We start from the raw sequence: 16,861 nt of genomic DNA, 5'->3' as shown, positions 1-16,861 counted from the left end.
CAATAATTAAAGGCACTCACACGACTGTGATCAACATCGTGTATCCATCACCGTTATATTTAATGCCCCAAACCTGGAAAATGTCCGTACGAATGTAAGATAATCTGACACTGAGGTGTATGCCAGACATCCTGAGTGTTAGCTCATATTAGTTCTCAGTGCATTTGATGTGTGCTGGACCTGTGCTGTCCCCGCCCCCCACCCCAGGATGGAAGTGCCCTAGAGCAACTGCAGATGCTGTCTACAGTCTATGTGTAGAGCCAGCCCTGCACACACACACACACACACACGCACACGCACACACACACTAGAGACCTTCAGGTGGCTGAGAATGATTAACTGAAGGTTAAAAGATTTGACACTTTTTCACGTATTTGTAGCTATCTGAATTCGTAATGCACTGTTCTTCTGTCCCATTATACGATTGGCTGGTCGGCTGCTCTGCACCCTAAGCCCTTTGATTGGTTGTTTGGCACGGTGAGCTGACTGATGCCCGTCTCTGATTGGTTGCACAGGAGTGTGGTGGTCCCTGTGAAGAAGCCCCCGCCGGGCAGCCTGTCCGTCAACACGGTCGGCACGCCAACCGCCAGTGGGGCGGCGGCCTCAGGGAGCACGCCCAATATCTTTGCTGCTGCCACGGCAACGCCGAAAAGCATGATCAACACGACAGGTGAGGCGTCCAGTGGTGACGGTCCACAACTGGGACCTGCCTTACTGTACTTACAATGATTAGCAGCTGGAATATACTGAAAATATATTGCAATAAAGTGTATTATGATAATGCCACACCGCAAGGTATGGGAAAATGCACAACTTATTCTCAAAAATTACAATAACATTTTAAATGGTTAATTTCATCATAAATGTTGGGCAACCTGTAGCCTAGTGGCTAAGGTAGTAAGTAAGTCTGGGACCCGGAAGGTTTGTGGTTCAAGCCCCAGTGTAGCCACAATTGGGCCCTTGGGCCAAGGCCCTGCATTTGTCCAGGGGTGGATTGTCCCCTGCTTAGTCTAATCAACTGTTAGTCACTGGCTAAAACCATCAGCTAGATAACAAATGTAATGTAATTTGTATGTTTACTTACTGTGTATATGTTGGTCAGCTGTGTGATTATGAGAATCTATGCACTGCTTAGTCCTAACTGGTTAAGAGATTGCACCCCAGAGGTCTGTGTAAAATGGCATAAAATCAATAAGTGAAATGAACTCCTGGCTTTAATGCTTCCTGGAACATTCTCTCTGTGTCAGGAAGATTGAAAATGTAGACCTTAACAATATTTTTTCTGTGAAAAGCTTTTCTAAAGTCTTGTCACTAGGATTTAATCAAGGCTAAGTTTAAGTAAGGACTCCAGAATTGAATCCACCGTGATAATAATTCCTTTTAATGCGTGCCTGTGAATTGTGAATGTGTTTTATTGGTATTAATGGCAGTCAAGGGGATTAGAGTTATTCTGTGCGCCTGGGAGCCAGGCTGATTAACTGCAGTGATGTAACTTCGCCACTAGATGGCTCCCTCCGCTCTACTCCGCTACTGGCAGCAGTCCTAGGGTGCGTCTCAAAGCGTAGGCGGTTGCCTCGATGCCTGGTCAGTCCACAGCCCTTCGAAGGCGTCGTCGTAGGCCCTTAGGCAACACGTAAAGAGACACACTTTGAAGGCAGAAAGACGTCAGACGCGTCGATGCTGCCTTCAAAATTGTCCGAATGATGGCACCTTAGAAGGCGTCGTTTTTTCAAGTGGGACGGCGGTCGATGCCTTCCTGCCTCAGAGTACTGCCGAAGAAGGCAGCGTTTCTGCCGTTTGAGACGCGGCCTTGGAGATATTACACAGTTCTGCCTTAAAGCCTGGACACACTCTCTCTATGGAGTCGCAGTTTACTGGATCCCACTCAGATACCAGCCATACACTGCCTCCTAGTGGCCCAGCCTGGGCGTAGCTGGCGGAGTGCCAGGGCTTTGCACAGTGGGGAAACGAGGCCATCAGGATGCAGTTCAGCCTCTAAGAGAGTGCAAAGTAGTGGGTGAACGTTCTGGCTGATATCGACCGCGCTAGTGCCGATTTCAGTTACGCTGCTGGCCCAGTAGAGGACGCTGTTAGTCCGGTAAGTGCTTGCTTGCGAACTGGGGGCGTTTCAAACCATTTCCACAATGCTGGGGCAAAGATGGGAGAACCAGAGATAACTGACTTAATTACAAACAAACGCTGGTCATTCTAAGCCAGGGCTGACCTCTCGAGCTACAGCCAGAGCTCAAATTTTAAAACATCCTCCAACCTCACCCACCGAATAATCTCCTCTAAATCACCGCTCCGCACTGACATCGCTTTACTTTCTATTTTTACACCGATTCTGAGAAGAGGGCTCAATAAACACTTACATTCCAGTGGTCCCCTCTGCCCCCTCACCCCTTCCTCAAAAACAAAAGCACTATTTAATCACAACAAGGGCACATTCAATATTAAACGGCCATTTTATATCTGTGTTAATGAGCAGCTCGATGCTTGCCTTAAATATCCGCACAGTAATTTCCTCTGCTTTCTATTTATAGTTTACGTCCATGCACATTATTTAAACATCTTCACCTCCTGTGTGACACTGGTCTGCCACTCTTCCTTGTCCCCCCAGCCCCTAAGCCTGCACACAATTGGTTCCTTCTTGTGGGTTCTTATTTTAGTATTTTGTTGTACCTCGCTCCGGATAAGAGTGTCTGCCAAATGCCATTAATATAATGTAATATAATATTATGTAGTATCCCCAAATTGTTGGGGGCTCAAGCCCTCTTGAAGTTCATAGACCTTTAGGTCATCTTTCTAGGATTGTAAGATATTTATTTTTCAGTCAGAATATGTCCCTAAAACGGTGGGTTTTACTTTTGCCATCTATATTCCTATTTGTGTGAAGCCCTTACAGACAGCTGTAATCTCTCTAGACAACAAACCAACAGCAAAACCATCGTTTTGTTTTGTGAATTTCACTTCAAATAATTTTTGCCCAGAATTTCACAGCTTCGATTCAGGGCTATCTATCTGTGGAATGTCCTTCCCTGGTTAAAACACACACAGGAAGCAGGAACTCATACAGGAAGTAGAAACACATACATTACGTAGAAGTTCATACAGGAAGTGGAAACAGCCTTGGTCTTTAAATCAAGTGATGTTTTTAGCCTCTTGTCCTTCACCTGCCCTGTGTTAACCAAGTCTACACCCTCCTTCAGGCCTGTTGTTCTTGAGCTACAGCCTGCCCTCCGCTGTAGTTAGCAGCATACCTGGGTCAGATGTTTAATCGCTTTAGATTCAAATAATTTTACTTTGATCTTGATTGATCTTGCCTGGTGCAATTGAGCCAAATGGGAGGACCAGAAGGTGGGGTTTCCAGTTTCTGAGAGAATTTAATAGGTTCCAATGCACCTGACAAGCTCAGTCAAGTGCTAGAAAAGTATATAAATACAAAAAATGACCTTGGATTGGTCAGCAGGTCTGTTAAGGACTGTTTTACCAACTTTCTTGTAAGCGGCGTTATACAAAAACAAATATTGATTGACTCACTGATTGATTGACTTATTGACTGATTGATTGACGGCTGTCCATCTCTGTCCTGCCAGGTGCCACAGACTCCACGTCCTCTTCCTCGTCCTCCTCCTCCAGCTTTGTGAACGGGGCCACCAGTAAGAACCTGCCAGCAGTGCAGACAGTGGCTCCCATGCCTGAGGACACCGTGGAGAACATGAGGTGGGGGCGGGTCTTATGACCCCTCCTCTGTCCCTCTGCAGCACCCAATCACCTCCTCTGTCCCTCTGCAGCACCCAATCACCTCCTCTGTCCCTCTGCAACGTCCAATCACCTCCTCCGTCCCTCTCCAGCACCCAATCACCTCCTCTGTCCCTCTGCAGCACCCAATCACCTCCTCTGTCCCTCTGCAGCACCCAATCACCTCCTCTGTCCCTCTGCAACGTCCAATCACCTCCTCTGTCCCTCTGCAGCGCCCAATCACCTCCTCTGTCCCTCTGCAACACCCAATCACCTCCTCTGTCCCTCTGCAACACTCAATCACCTCCTCTGTCCCTCTGCAACACCCAATCACCTCCTCTGTCCCTCTGCAACATCCAATCACCTCCTCTGTCCCTCTGCAACGTCCAATCACCTCCTCTGTCCCTATGCAGCACCCAATCACCTCCTCTGTCCCTCTGCAGCACCCAATCACCTCCTCTGTCCCTCTGCAACATCCAATCACCTCCTCTGTCCCTCTGCAACACCCAATCACCTCCTCTGTCCCTCTGCAGCACCCAATCACCACCCCTGTCCCTATGCAGCACCCAATCACCTCCTCTGTCCCTCCGCAACACCCAATCACCTCCTCTGTCCCTCTGCGACAGCCAATCACCTCCTCTGTCCCTCTGCAGCACCCAATCACCTCCTCTGTCCCTCTGCAACACCCAATCACCTCCTCTGTCCCTCTGCAACACCCAATCACCTCCTCTGTCCCTCTGCAGCACCCAATCACCTCCTCTGTCCCTCTGCAACACCCAATCACCTCCTCTGTCCCTCTGCAACACCCAATCACCTCCTCTGTCCCTCTGCAGCACCCAATCACCTCCTCTGTCCCTCTGCAACACCCAATCACCTCCTCTGTCCCTCTGCAGCACCCAATCACATCTCCCCATCTCTGCTGGCCCCGCCCCCCTCCGCTTCACTCTCTTTTTACACTAAAACTCATTCACTTTACAAACCTGTGATAGTGCACACAGGCATGTGTGTGTGTGTGTGTGTGCTGACCTGTGTGTGTGTGTGTGTGTGTGTGTACTGACCTGTGTGTGTGTGTGTGTGTGTGTGTGTGTGTGTGTGCTGACCTGCATGTGTGTGTGTGTGTACTGACCTGTGTGTGTGTGTGTGTTTGTGTGTGTGTACTGACCTGTGTGTGTGTGTGTGTGTGTGTGTGTGTGTGCTGACCTGTGTGTGTGTGTGTACTGACCTGTGTGTGTGTGCTGACCTGTGTGTGTGTGTGTGTGAGTGTGTGTGAGTGTGTGTGCTGACCTGCGTGTGTGTGTGTGTGTGTGTGCTGACCTGCGTGTGTGTGTGTGTGTGCGCGCACTGACCTGTGTGTTTGCACACGCTGACCTGTGTGTGTGTGTGTGTGTGTGCTGACCTGTGTGTGTGTGTGTGTGTGTGTGTGTGTGCTGACCTGTGTGTGTGTGTGTGTGTGTGTGTGTGTGCTGACCTGCGTGTGTGTGTGTGTGCTGACCTGTGTGTGTGTGTGTGTGTGTGTGTGCTGACCTGTGTGTGTGTGTGTGTGTGTGTGTGTGTGCTGACCTGTGTGTGTGTGTGTGTGTGTGTGTGCTGACCTGTGTGTGTGTGTGTGTGTGTGTGTGTGTGTGTGTGCTGACCTGTGTGTGTGTGTGTGTGTGTGTGTGTGTGCTGACCTGTGTGTGTGTGTGTGTGTGTGTGTGTGTGTGTGCTGACCTGTGTGTGTGTGTGTGTGTGTGTGTGTGTGTGTGTGCTGACCTGTGTGTGTGTGTGTGTGTGTGTGTGTGTGTGTGTGTGCTGACCTGTGTGTGTGTGTGTGTGTGTGTGTGTGTGTGCTGACCTGTGTGTGTGTGTGTGTGTGTGCTGACCTGTGTGTGTGTGTGTGTGTGTGCTGACCTGTGTGTGTGTGTGTGTGTGTGTGCTGACCTGTGTGTGTGTGTGTGTGTGTGTGTGCTGACCTGTGTGTGTATCTGTGTGTGTGTGTGTGTGTGTGTGCTGACCTGTGTGTGTATCTGTGTGTGTGTGTGTGCTGACCTGTGTGTGTATCTGTGTGTGTGTGTGTGTGTGTGTGTGTGCTGACCTGTGTGTGTATCTGTGTGTGTGTGTGTGTGTGTGTGTGTGCTGACCTGTGTGTGTGTGTGTGTGTGTGTGTGCTGACCTGTGTGTGTGTGTGTGTGTGTGTGTGTGCTGACCTGTGTGTGTGTGTGTGTGTGTGCTGACCTGTGTGTGTGTGTGTGTGTGTGTGTGTGTGTGCTGACCTGTGTGTGTGTGTGTGTGTGTGTGTGCTGACCTGTGTGTGTGTGTGTGTGTGTGTGTGTGTGTGTGCTGACCTGTGTGTGTGTGTGTGTGTGTGTGTGCTGACCTGTGTGTGTGTGTGTGTGTGTGTGTGTGTGTGTGTGCTGACCTGTGTGTGTGTGTGTGTGTGTGTGTGTGTGTGTGTGTGCTGACCTGTGTGTGTGTGTGTGTGTGTGTGTGCTGACCTGTGTGTGTGTGTGTGTGTGTGTGTGTGTGTGCTGACCTGTGTGTGTGTGTGTGTGTGTGCTGACCTGTGTGTGTGTGTGTGTGTGTGTGTGCTGACCTGTGTGTGTGTGTGTGTGTGTGTGTGTGTGTGCTGACCTGTGTGTGTGCTGACCTGTGTGTGTGTGTGTGTGTGTGTGTGTGCTGACCTGTGTGTGTGCTGACCTGTGTTTCCAGCGCCATTTACCAGGTGGGCCAGGGTCCCCTGGGCCCCCGTCTGACGCCTCCAGAACTCAAACCCTTTAGTTCCCTCCCAGGACTCCAGGCAGCTGTCCCCAGGAGTGCAGGACAGTGTCTTAGGCAAGGATCTCCACCCCCCTCCCTCCCCAAAAACTACACCCGGCAGCACTCTCACTCCCCCACACCCACCCGACTGCTCTGAGCCCTGGGGATAGGGAGGAGCTTAGCAGGCAGGACAGGGTGGGGCGGGGCTTAGCAGGCAGGGCGGGGCTTAACAGGCAGGGTGGGCGGGGCTTAACAGGTTGGTGGGGCGGGGCTTAACAGGTTGGTGGGGCGGGGCTTAGCAGACAGGGCGGGGCTTAGCAGGCAGGGTGGGGCGGGGCTTAACAGACAGGGTGGGCGGGGCTTAACAGGTTGGTGGGGCGGGGCTTAGCAGGCAGGGCGGGGCTTAGCAGGCAGGGCGGGGCGGGGCTTAACAGGCAATGATTAGCCTGAGCGTTTGCCGTCTGTACTGTGTTACATTGCTGCGTTATTCACTGTTTTTATTTGATAGCTCACTGTGTGGAGGTGCTGGTCTTCTCTGCACAAACAGCATGCAGCTGGAGGCGGGGGGTGGGGCTGTTTTAACAGGCATTCATCACTCATCAATTAGCCAATTATCAGCAGGCAGGCAGTTAATTATCCACTAATTAGCACTTTCATTAATTAATCTGAGACACACAGAGACACTCAGTCCCTCCTCCTGCTTACCGCCCACAGTGTGACCAAGGGTTGCTTAGTAACGCCCAGCTGGATGCAAGGGACTCTGGGAAGAGCAATGACCATAAATGGGTATTGGGTTAAGGTCAATCACTGGTGACTACATAAGTACTGGGCACTATGCCTGTCGCTGGTAAAATACATTTATTTTATTGGTCAGAATTTAGCAGCTGGTGTGAGATGCTTCCCAGCAACCATGCCCCCATTGGTCCACATGCCAGCACATTGCAAATCAGCCCAATAGTGGTCCGCTGGGGGCAGGACCTGTCATCATCTGTTTCAACTTCTACACAGGTTGGGCCGCTAGGTGGCTATATAGGCCTGCTAACTGAATGCTCCCAAAGGAATACCTAATTTCCTGAGAATGGGGTGACTTGGGCAGATAGGAACTCAGGGACTCAGGGGTGTAAGGGTCCCTCGTAGCCAGACAAGGCAGTGCTGAGCTTGTTAATGCTGCTGTCGTTCTGAAGCTTGGCCCTGTGATCCCAGTGCACCTGCTCAACTTCAGCACAGGGGGCGCCAGAGAGCTGAACCCCTGTCCAGAACCTGTGTCATCTACTAACTGTGGTGAAGGGGACTGTATGTGTGTTTGCGTATGTGTTTCTTACAGCATTTACTGCACGATGATAACTGTCTTCTCTCCCTCTCTCTCCCCCTCTCTCTCTCCCTTTCCCTCTCTCTCTCCCTCCCTCTCTCTCTTTCTCAATCCCTCTCCCCATCTCTCTCTCTCCCTCTCGCCCTCCCTCCCTCCCTCTCTCTCCCCCCCTCCCTCTCTCTCCCCCCCTCTCTCTCTCTCTCTCTCCCTCTCTCTCTCTCTCTCCCCCTCTCTCTCTCTCTCTGTTCTCTCCCTCAGTATCACCACTAAGCTGGAGCGTGCTCTGGAGAAGGTGGCTCCGTTGCTAAGGGAGATCTTTGTGGATTTCGCTCCCTTCCTGTCCCGCACCCTGCTGGGCAGCCATGGCCAGGAGCTGCTGATCGAAGGTACAGACTGCACCCCTGTACCCTCAAATAACCTGCACCCCTGCCCCTGTACCCCTGCCCCCTTTCTCAAAGATCAAAGAGCCTGTGCCCCTATACCCTCAAATAACCTGCACCCCTGTACCCCTATACCCTCACAGTACAGTACTGTGTGTGTGCTCCACAGGGCTGGTGTGTATAGTGTTAATGTGTGTGTGTGTGTGTGTGTGTGTGTGTGTGTGTGCTCCGTAGGGCTGGTGTGTATAGTGTTAATGTGTGTGTGTGTGTGTGTGTGTGTGTGTGTGTGTGTGTGTGTGTGTGCTCTGTAGGGCTGGTGTGTATAGTGTTAATGTGTGTGTGTGTGTGTGTGTGTGTGTGTGCTCCGTAGGGCTGGTGTGTATAGTGTTAATGTACAGTACTGTGTGTGTGTGCTCCACAGGGCTGGTGTGTATAGTGTTAATGTACAGTACTGTGTGTGTGTGTGTGCTCCACAGGGCTGGTGTGTATAGTGTTAATGTGTGTGTGTGTGTGTGTGTGTGTGTGTGTGTGCTCCGTAGGGCTGGTGTGTATAGTGTTAATGTGTGTGTGTGTGTGTGTGTGTGTGTGTGTGTGCTCTGTAGGGCTGGTGTGTATAGTGTTAATGTGTGTGTGTGTGTGTGTGTGTGTGTGTGCTCCGTAGGGCTGGTGTGTATAGTGTTAATGTACAGTACTGTGTGTGTGTGCTCCACAGGGCTGGTGTGTATAGTGTTAATGTACAGTACTGTGTGTGTGTGCTCTGTAGGGCTGGTGTGTATAGTGTTAATGTACAGTACTGTGTGTGTGTGCTCTGTAGGGCTGGTGTGTATAGTGTTAATGTGTGTGTGTGTGTGTGTGTGTGTGTGCTCTGTAGGGCTGGTGTGTATAGTGTTAATGTACAGTACTGTGTGTGTGTGCTCTGTAGGGCTGGTGTGTATAGTGTTAATGTACAGTACTGTGTGTGTGTGCTCTGTAGGGCTGGTGTGTATAGTGTTAATGTACAGTACTGTGTGTGTGTGCTCTGTAGGGCTGGTGTGTATAGTGTTAATGTACAGTACTGTGTGTGTGTGCTCCACAGGGCTGGTGTGTATGAAGTCCAGCACGTCAGTGGTGGAGCTGGTGATGCTGCTGTGTTCTCAGGTGAGAGTGCCTTTTATAAACTTTAAGAGAGGATGACGGCAAGTCGTAACATCATCAGAGAAAGTTTCATTCTCCTTATAGATAGAAGAGAATTAGAGAGGAAATATCTATGTGTCCATCCTTTCTGTGTGTGTTTGTGTTCTCTCTGTTTCTCCCTGTCACTGGCTGATCATCCCTTTGTCTGTCCCTCCATAAGACCTTGTCTCTGACAGTTTGATTCTCTGTTTTGTTATTTTTGATAGAGTCTTTGATTCTCCACCTATATAATTCACTGACTGGTTCACTGACTGATTCACTGACTCTGATTCTCTGACTCTGAATCTCTGACTGTCTGATTCTCTGTCTGATTCTCTGACTCTAATTCTCTGAATCGCTTATTCTCTGTCTGATTCTCTGACTCTCTGACTCTCTGTCTGATTCTCTGACTCTCTGACTCTCTGATTCTCTGACTCTCTGATTCTGTCTGATTCTCTGACTCTCTTATTCTCTGACTCTGAGCCCTGCAGTCTGTGGCCATTTGACTGAGGCAGAGCAGAGTGGATCTATACTGGGGGAGTCGGGTTACAGACAGATCCATTAGTGCACTGCATAGGAGCAGAAATGGCTGCTGTTGTTCTTTTTGTCTTGTATGCGCCACATCTGCTATCCACACAAATGCACTTTGAGCCTGCATCAGTTTTAAAGACGCCCTAAAGAATTCTGCCCTGTTCAGACATTTCAGGATAAACCGTATACATACTTTACACAGCATTACCATGCTTTAGTTGACAAATATGCTTGTTACAGTATTATTACTAGATTACAAGATCATATGAGAGTCATACAAAATCCAATTCTTAGCACGTAACAAATCCATTCACTGATTTTCCAGGTATTCATAAAAAAGCAATGAATGGAAAGCAATGAATATTCACATTGAAACGATGGAATCCATAATCAAACAAATTAATTTCTCAGCAGGTAGTTTTGAACCAAAACTATTAAACCAGATATTCATACATATATCTCAGCCCTGTATCCATTGGCAACAATGCTTCCAGTTTTCATAAGCCAGTCAGAGATCACCGTAGAGCTGACCTGCCCGTTCTCTCCTGAAGCCCCTGTGTGTTATGAGGGCTCAGAGACCCCATGTCCTGCATATTAAATATGATTAAATATCAGATATTTATCAGCTCTCATACCTGCCGTCGTGCTTCTGGGACACTCTTCTGTTTGGAGCTGGCCTGGGTGGAAGCCATCGCCCTGACCCTCTCTCCGAATCTGCTCCTGTCCGTGAGGAAGAGGAGGGTGGGAGCGCTCCACGGACACACCCTGCTAGCCGCACGGCTATCGCCGCCGGGACTGGCGGCGGCGGAAGAACGTTCCGGAAGCATGTGCATTACAGCGTCGTCGAGGCGATTAGCCCCGTTTCCTTCTTTCTCCTTTTGAATTTCCTTTGTTCCCCTCTTCTCCGAAGAGAGAGGGGAGAAACCACCACTCCTTCCATGGCTTCTGGAGTCCCTAACGCATCTCTACTGCATCTCTCTCCCTTCCTCTCTCCCTCCCTCTCTCGAATGGCTTCCCCCTCTCCTCTCCTCTCTGGGGTAGTGTTTCCCCGGCTCTGCGGCTCCAGGCCATTAGTGGCTGTTAGGGTGAAACTTTGCCCGCGGTATTGATCCGAGTGGGAAGGGAAGGTAACCGGAGCCGCCTGCCCGGCCGTCCTTCAGGAGAGAGCGGCCTGTCTTTAGTGGAGCCCACCTCTCGGCCCACAGTATGACTGGAGCCGGTCTCCTGTAGCTCTGGACCGCTACAGAACCACACCTTTCCTCTCTTTAGGCTTCTGTCCAAAGTCTAGAGGTTTTGGTCTTCCGCTTTAGGTCTTCCATAACTCTGAACCGTTAAAGAACAACATCTCCTCTCTTTTTGACCTTCTATCTAACGTCTAACGCTTTCAGTCTTCTGCTTTCAGTCTTTCATGACTCTGAACCATTAAAGAACAACATCTCCTCTCTTTTTAACCTTCTATCTAACGTCTAATGCTTTCAGTCTTCTGTTTTCGGTCTTCCATAACTCTGAACCATTAAAGAACAACGTCTACTCTCTTTTTAACCTTCTATCTAAAGTCTAAAGGTCTTGGTCTTCTGTTTTCGGTCTTCCATGGCTCTGAACCGTTAAAGAAGCACATCCCCTCTCTTTTATCTGGTGACCACCGTAACCCTTGGTGTAGAAGTTCTACCCAGTGTGATGTTGGCTTGAAATCTTGGGTCTTTTGCTTGGTTCACTAGTTTGGTGCACTGTTATGCTAGTACTGCCAGTGGTCTTGTTTTGAGACTATGTGGGTATTTAATACACTATTCGAATACACATGGTGCCTATTGGACTCATATCTGCTAGAGTTGAATGAACATTTCACTCTGTATTCCTCTCACCAAATAAACACTGTTATGCCTTACAGTAAGTGTTGAAACCAGACAGTACACTGGAGAGTACCATGAGTGTCCTTGTGTTTCAGGAGTGGCAGAACTCCATCCAGAAGAACGCTGGGTTGGCCTTCATCGAGCTCATCAACGAGGGAAGGTAATTAATCAAACTTCTAATAATCCTAATTATTATTATTAGTGTTTCTCAGGGCACTCAGCTGACCCAGGCAGTCTGTTCCTGTGCAGTTCATTGATTACATTTATTCAGTAAAATCACTCCCATTGGCTCAAGCAAGGAAAGCCTTTAATTGTGGAACCATTGTATTCGTAGTGAAACCACTTATCACAGCAAAGAGTAAAGTGAAATCGGTGTCCTTGTGAGTTGAACTGAAACTCTTTGTTTCAGCTGTCCTGATGAGGTGTGAGCTGGGAAATATGTAGTTAAGATATGCTTAACTGAACTTCACCGAACAAAAAATATCACCCTCGGCAAATCAACGTCTTTGTTCCCAGGGTGTCTGATTGGTTGTCTGACCACTAGCCACCGTTTCCTCAGCCTGTGATTGGTTGCCTGATTATGTGTCCCCGCTGCTCATAGGCTGCTGTGCCACGCCATGAAGGACCACATCGTGCGCGTCGCCAACGAGGCCGAGTTCATCCTCAACCGCCAGAGGGCCGAGGACGTCCACAAGCACGCCGAGTTCGAGGTACGACAGCTCCGCAACCAGACCCTGACCCAGACCCTGACCCTGACCCTGACCCTGACCCAGACCCTGACCCTGACCCTGACCCTGACCCGGCAGGTACAACAGCACCAAAACCAGACCCAGACCCAGACCCAGACCCAGACCCAGACCCAGACCCAGACCCAGACCCTGACCCTGACCCTGACCCGGCAGGTACAACAGCACCAAAACCAGACCCAGACCCAGACCCAGACCCAGACCCAGACCCAGACCCAGACCCAGACCCTGACCCTGACCCTGACCCGGCAGGTACAACAGCACCAAAACCAGACCCAGACCCAGACCCAGACCCAGACCCAGACCCTGACCCTGACCCTGACCCTGACTCTGACCCAGACCCAGACCCAGACCCAGACCCAGACCCTGACCCTGACTCTGACCCAGACCCTGACCTAGAACCAGACCCTGACCCGGCAGGTACGACAGCTCCGAAACCAGACCCTGACCCAGACCCTGACTCTGACCCAGACCCTGACCTAGAACCAGACCCTGACCCTGACCCTGACCCTGACCCGACAGGTACAACAGCTCTGAAACCAGTCCCAGACCCTGACCCTGACCCAGACCCAGAACCAGAACCAGACCCAGAACCAGAACCAGAACCAGAACCAGACCCAGACCCAGACCCTGACCCGGCAGGTACAACAGCACCAAAACCAGACCCAGACCCAGACCCAGACCCAGACCCAGACCCAGACCCAGACCCAGACCCAGAACCAGAACCAGACCCAGACCCTGACCCGGCAGGTACAACAGCACCAAAACCAGACCCAGACCCAGACCCAGACCCAGACCCAGACCCAGACCCAGACCCAGACCCAGACCCAGAACCAGGCCCTACAGGTACAACAGCACCAAAACCAGACCCAGACCCAGACCCAGACCTAGACCTAGACCTAGACCTAGACCCAGACCCAGACCTAGAACCAGACCCAGACCCAGACCCAGACCCAGACCTAGAACCAGACCCAGACCCAGACCCAGACCCAGAACCAGAACCAGAACCAGACCCAGACCCAGACCCTGGGGTGACCATTATTGAAGACATCTCAAAGGTATCTTCAACCTGAAATGGTTACAATACTGGTTGGCCACAATGACAAAAGGGATTCTGGGAGGTTTTTTTTTTTTAATACCTGTCATTCGTTTCTTGGTAATCCTGAATCATTAAAGCCCATGTGTGTGGGTTTTTATGGGATACTTGACAGTCAGTGATTTTGTCAGTGATGTACCCCTCTGTTGTTTGTCGTACATGTTGAGTTGTGATATCTGACGGAATTCAAATATAAAGCAGTAGAATTACTTAAAGTCAAGCTTGGGTTGTGTTTGCGAGTTAGATTTAGAATATTAAGAGAATATCACTTCAGCAGAATGGAGGGAGTCTGGTGCTTCGCCCAGCATTGGCCTTGTGTGAGGTGACCTGGAAGAGGTTTTCAGGAATTACCCCACAGATTACTTTAATCACAAGCGTTCTTCTGCAATTACGTCCTGTGCTTTGACTCCAGTTCCACCCTACGCCAGGCCTCATGACGTGTTTGTAGTGCTCACACACCCTCCTACGTGTGGTCGCGCCCCTAACCTCTGTTGATCTCAGGGTCTGTTATTAGCGTGAGATGTGGTGTTTTACGCAGTTGATGAATGAGTCATGTTCTGCAGGTATAAATTAGAGGTGAAAGGGTGTCATGACCAGATGGGGTGTTAACGAGCTTGAGACTTGAGGAGGTTTGAGCACTTAAAACCCTTTCGTTTTTTCATGAGGTCCCCCCACCCCAAGTTCCGAAATATTTTTTACCCGTTACCTTGACAGCAGAGTTGTCTTTAGCTGTGCCTTTTATACTACGTATTATATTGTTTCTTTATTGTTTACAAATGCATTTGTTCTGCCGAATGTGCAGTCAAACGCAGAACCCTTCCAAATGTGGAACATGGACTGCAGTAAAAAGAGCTGTCACTCCCGTCCTGCTTTGTTAAACAGGCCCCAGATCTCACGGCTGGTTTCACTGCTTCCTCCTCAATGCTGTCCGTCTGTCTGTCTGTCTGTCCGTCTGTCCGTCCGTCCCCAGTCGAACTGCGCGCAGTACGCGGCGGACAGGAAGGAGGAGGAGAAGATGTGTGACCACCTGATCAGTGCCGCCAAGCACCGAGACCATGTGACCGCCAACCAGCTGAAGCAGAAGATCCTCAACATCCTGACCAATAAGCACGGAGCCTGGGGCACCCTCTCTCAAAGGTGAGGTCTGGGGTACACTCTCACACACACACACTCACACACACTCACACGCCCAATGCAATAAACCTCACACACACACAACGCAATAAACCACACACACACATACTGAAGATATCATAAAGGTGGATACACAACATCAACACCTGATTGGTTCTGCTTTAAAGTTGGGTTATGCTGATAGGCTGATAACATTCCAGAAAATGATTGGTCAAACGCTAGTGAAAAGTGACATTTTCACTCCTTACATTAAACAAGCTGGACGTTCCAGTGGCAGATTCAAGAAACACTGTTTGGACAAGTTTCTACACGCACCTCCGAGTAGTAGCTTCTGGAAATAATTCAGGTCTCTGACATCTTTACTGGGCTGTCAGTTTTATCCTGAGAAAGCCCAGACCAGAGTAAACCTCACAGGCAGAAAAACCACCACCATGTTTATCTCCTGATAAATCTAGGCCTACCTCTCCCATCTCTGGGCGGAAAGTTCAACAATGACGCCTGTGTTCCTTGTCAGAGAAAGGCTCATCGCTGTATTTCCTGTTTGGGGTTAACTGTAAATGTCTCACCTCTGAGGGGGAATATTCTGACTGCTTTCACCAAAGAGATGTTGCCTGTCGATTGTAGCTCTTCATAGCTGAATAGAGTTGTAAATTGAGTGTCCAGCTTTCACAGCCCTTTCACCCACGACCTCTGACCTCTGACCTCTGCCAGTGGTTCAAGACCAAGGATCCATTCACTTCCTGAAAGATTCACTGGAGCTTCTAAACACAAAAGCATTCACTTTTTAAATATAGATGGGATTCAGAGTGTGTCTTTCCTTGGCATATGACTAGATCTCCTTCCTTCAGTTTAACTGTATGCCCTTTTGTGCATGAAGTATAGTTCCACATATAAATTAAACATCTAATGTAGGCAGTACAAAGTCATGTTTTCTTTGGTGATGGAAGATGATAAGGCTCTGTGTTGAATTCTGGGTAGTGTAGTCGCTTGCTGATTAGCCATCAGTCTTGTGGGAAGAAACCCACAGGAATCTCCCCTTTAATAGTCAAGTCGGAATCAAATGCAAGATGACTATTGTCGCTAAATAACATGTAACCTATTTGTTGTCAGTTTATTTAATTATCTGTATATTTATGTTGTTAAAATGGAAATTTTATGTATGAATTAATTAAAGGTTAATCGTATTTGTGGCATAAGGCTTTGTTGGTTCATCTTCAGCCATGGGCGGAGTACCTAGCCAGAACTGCTTCAAGAAAATATCTGGCTGACTTCACTCATACGATTGTTTTTGACATTTAATTACACTCGTCACGAAGCCTTGAGAAGTGCTTATGACAATGTCACGAACGTGTTACGAGCAAAATGTCAAACAAAGTGCGACCAGAAACTGTCATTGAAAGAGGCTGGCGGGGCAGAGAGAGGAACTGGAAGCGGGAGGTTTTAAGAGCTCGACGTTCTAAACTCCCGTTATGAGTTTCCTGCAAACGCCCGGCCTGTGGAGATGAAGGCTAAGGGCCGGCTAGTGGACATAGACCAGAAGTGCATTTGATCTGGAGCGGCTGTGTGTTAGGCGAAATTGAGAGGGAAATGCATGTTGTCATGGTAACAGGGTGGGGGGGGGTAATGTGCCAGGCGGGAGTGGACATCAGAGAGGCGGTGTGTCGTTGATGATCACCAGCCCCTCCACCCCTACAGAACGGCCCTCCCGCTAATTACCGCCATTCGTCATAATTACCCCTCTAATGGAGCCGTTTACAGGGACACAGTGGGGTCTTGTTCACTTCTCCCTGTGTGCTATTACCCCCTTGTGTGGCCTGGCACGGGGGTAATGGGTCTCTACTCTGTCGGGACAAAATGGAGGCTGTTTACGTGTGTGTGATGTGGGCTGTTGTGGTCTGATAGCGGTTTCCCATTTTGGATGTGATCTGATACTGGGCATTCCTGTTGTGATCTGATGTTTTCTCATTGGATGTGATCTGTTTTCTGATTTCCCATTGGCTGTGAGCTGAGACCTCTGTTCCGATTGGTTGTGAGCTGATATGAGTGCTCCCATTGGTGCTCGCCCTCCTGATGTCACACATAGGGGCTGGCGGAGTGAGAGTAGTGAGACCAGCTCTTCCTCTGTGGTTTAGTCTTGCGTTGAGGTCACACTCTCGCTACCTCCAAAACTATACTAATAACTGCAG

General features: G+C 49.5%; 1 protein-coding gene across 1 annotated transcript in view; it reads left to right on the top strand.

Moving 5' to 3' along the window:
- Positions 1–16,861, top strand: part of nbeaa (neurobeachin a) — a 219,294-nt gene that overhangs the window by 162,061 nt on the left and 40,372 nt on the right. Inside the window, exons 30-37 of the mRNA XM_061249472.1 lie at positions 516–670; positions 3,597–3,723; positions 6,430–6,552; positions 8,045–8,172; positions 9,242–9,303; positions 11,795–11,859; positions 12,301–12,409; positions 14,512–14,678. Of these exons, the coding sequence (XP_061105456.1) occupies positions 516–670; positions 3,597–3,723; positions 6,430–6,552; positions 8,045–8,172; positions 9,242–9,303; positions 11,795–11,859; positions 12,301–12,409; positions 14,512–14,678 (936 nt within the window). The remainder of the gene's footprint in view (positions 1–515; positions 671–3,596; positions 3,724–6,429; positions 6,553–8,044; positions 8,173–9,241; positions 9,304–11,794; positions 11,860–12,300; positions 12,410–14,511; positions 14,679–16,861) is intronic.

This window comes from Conger conger, chromosome 7 (assembly GCF_963514075.1).
Source record: "Conger conger chromosome 7, fConCon1.1, whole genome shotgun sequence".
NCBI classification, from domain to species: domain Eukaryota; kingdom Metazoa; phylum Chordata; class Actinopteri; order Anguilliformes; family Congridae; genus Conger; species Conger conger.
This window is presented reverse-complemented; position numbering and strand designations above follow the sequence as displayed.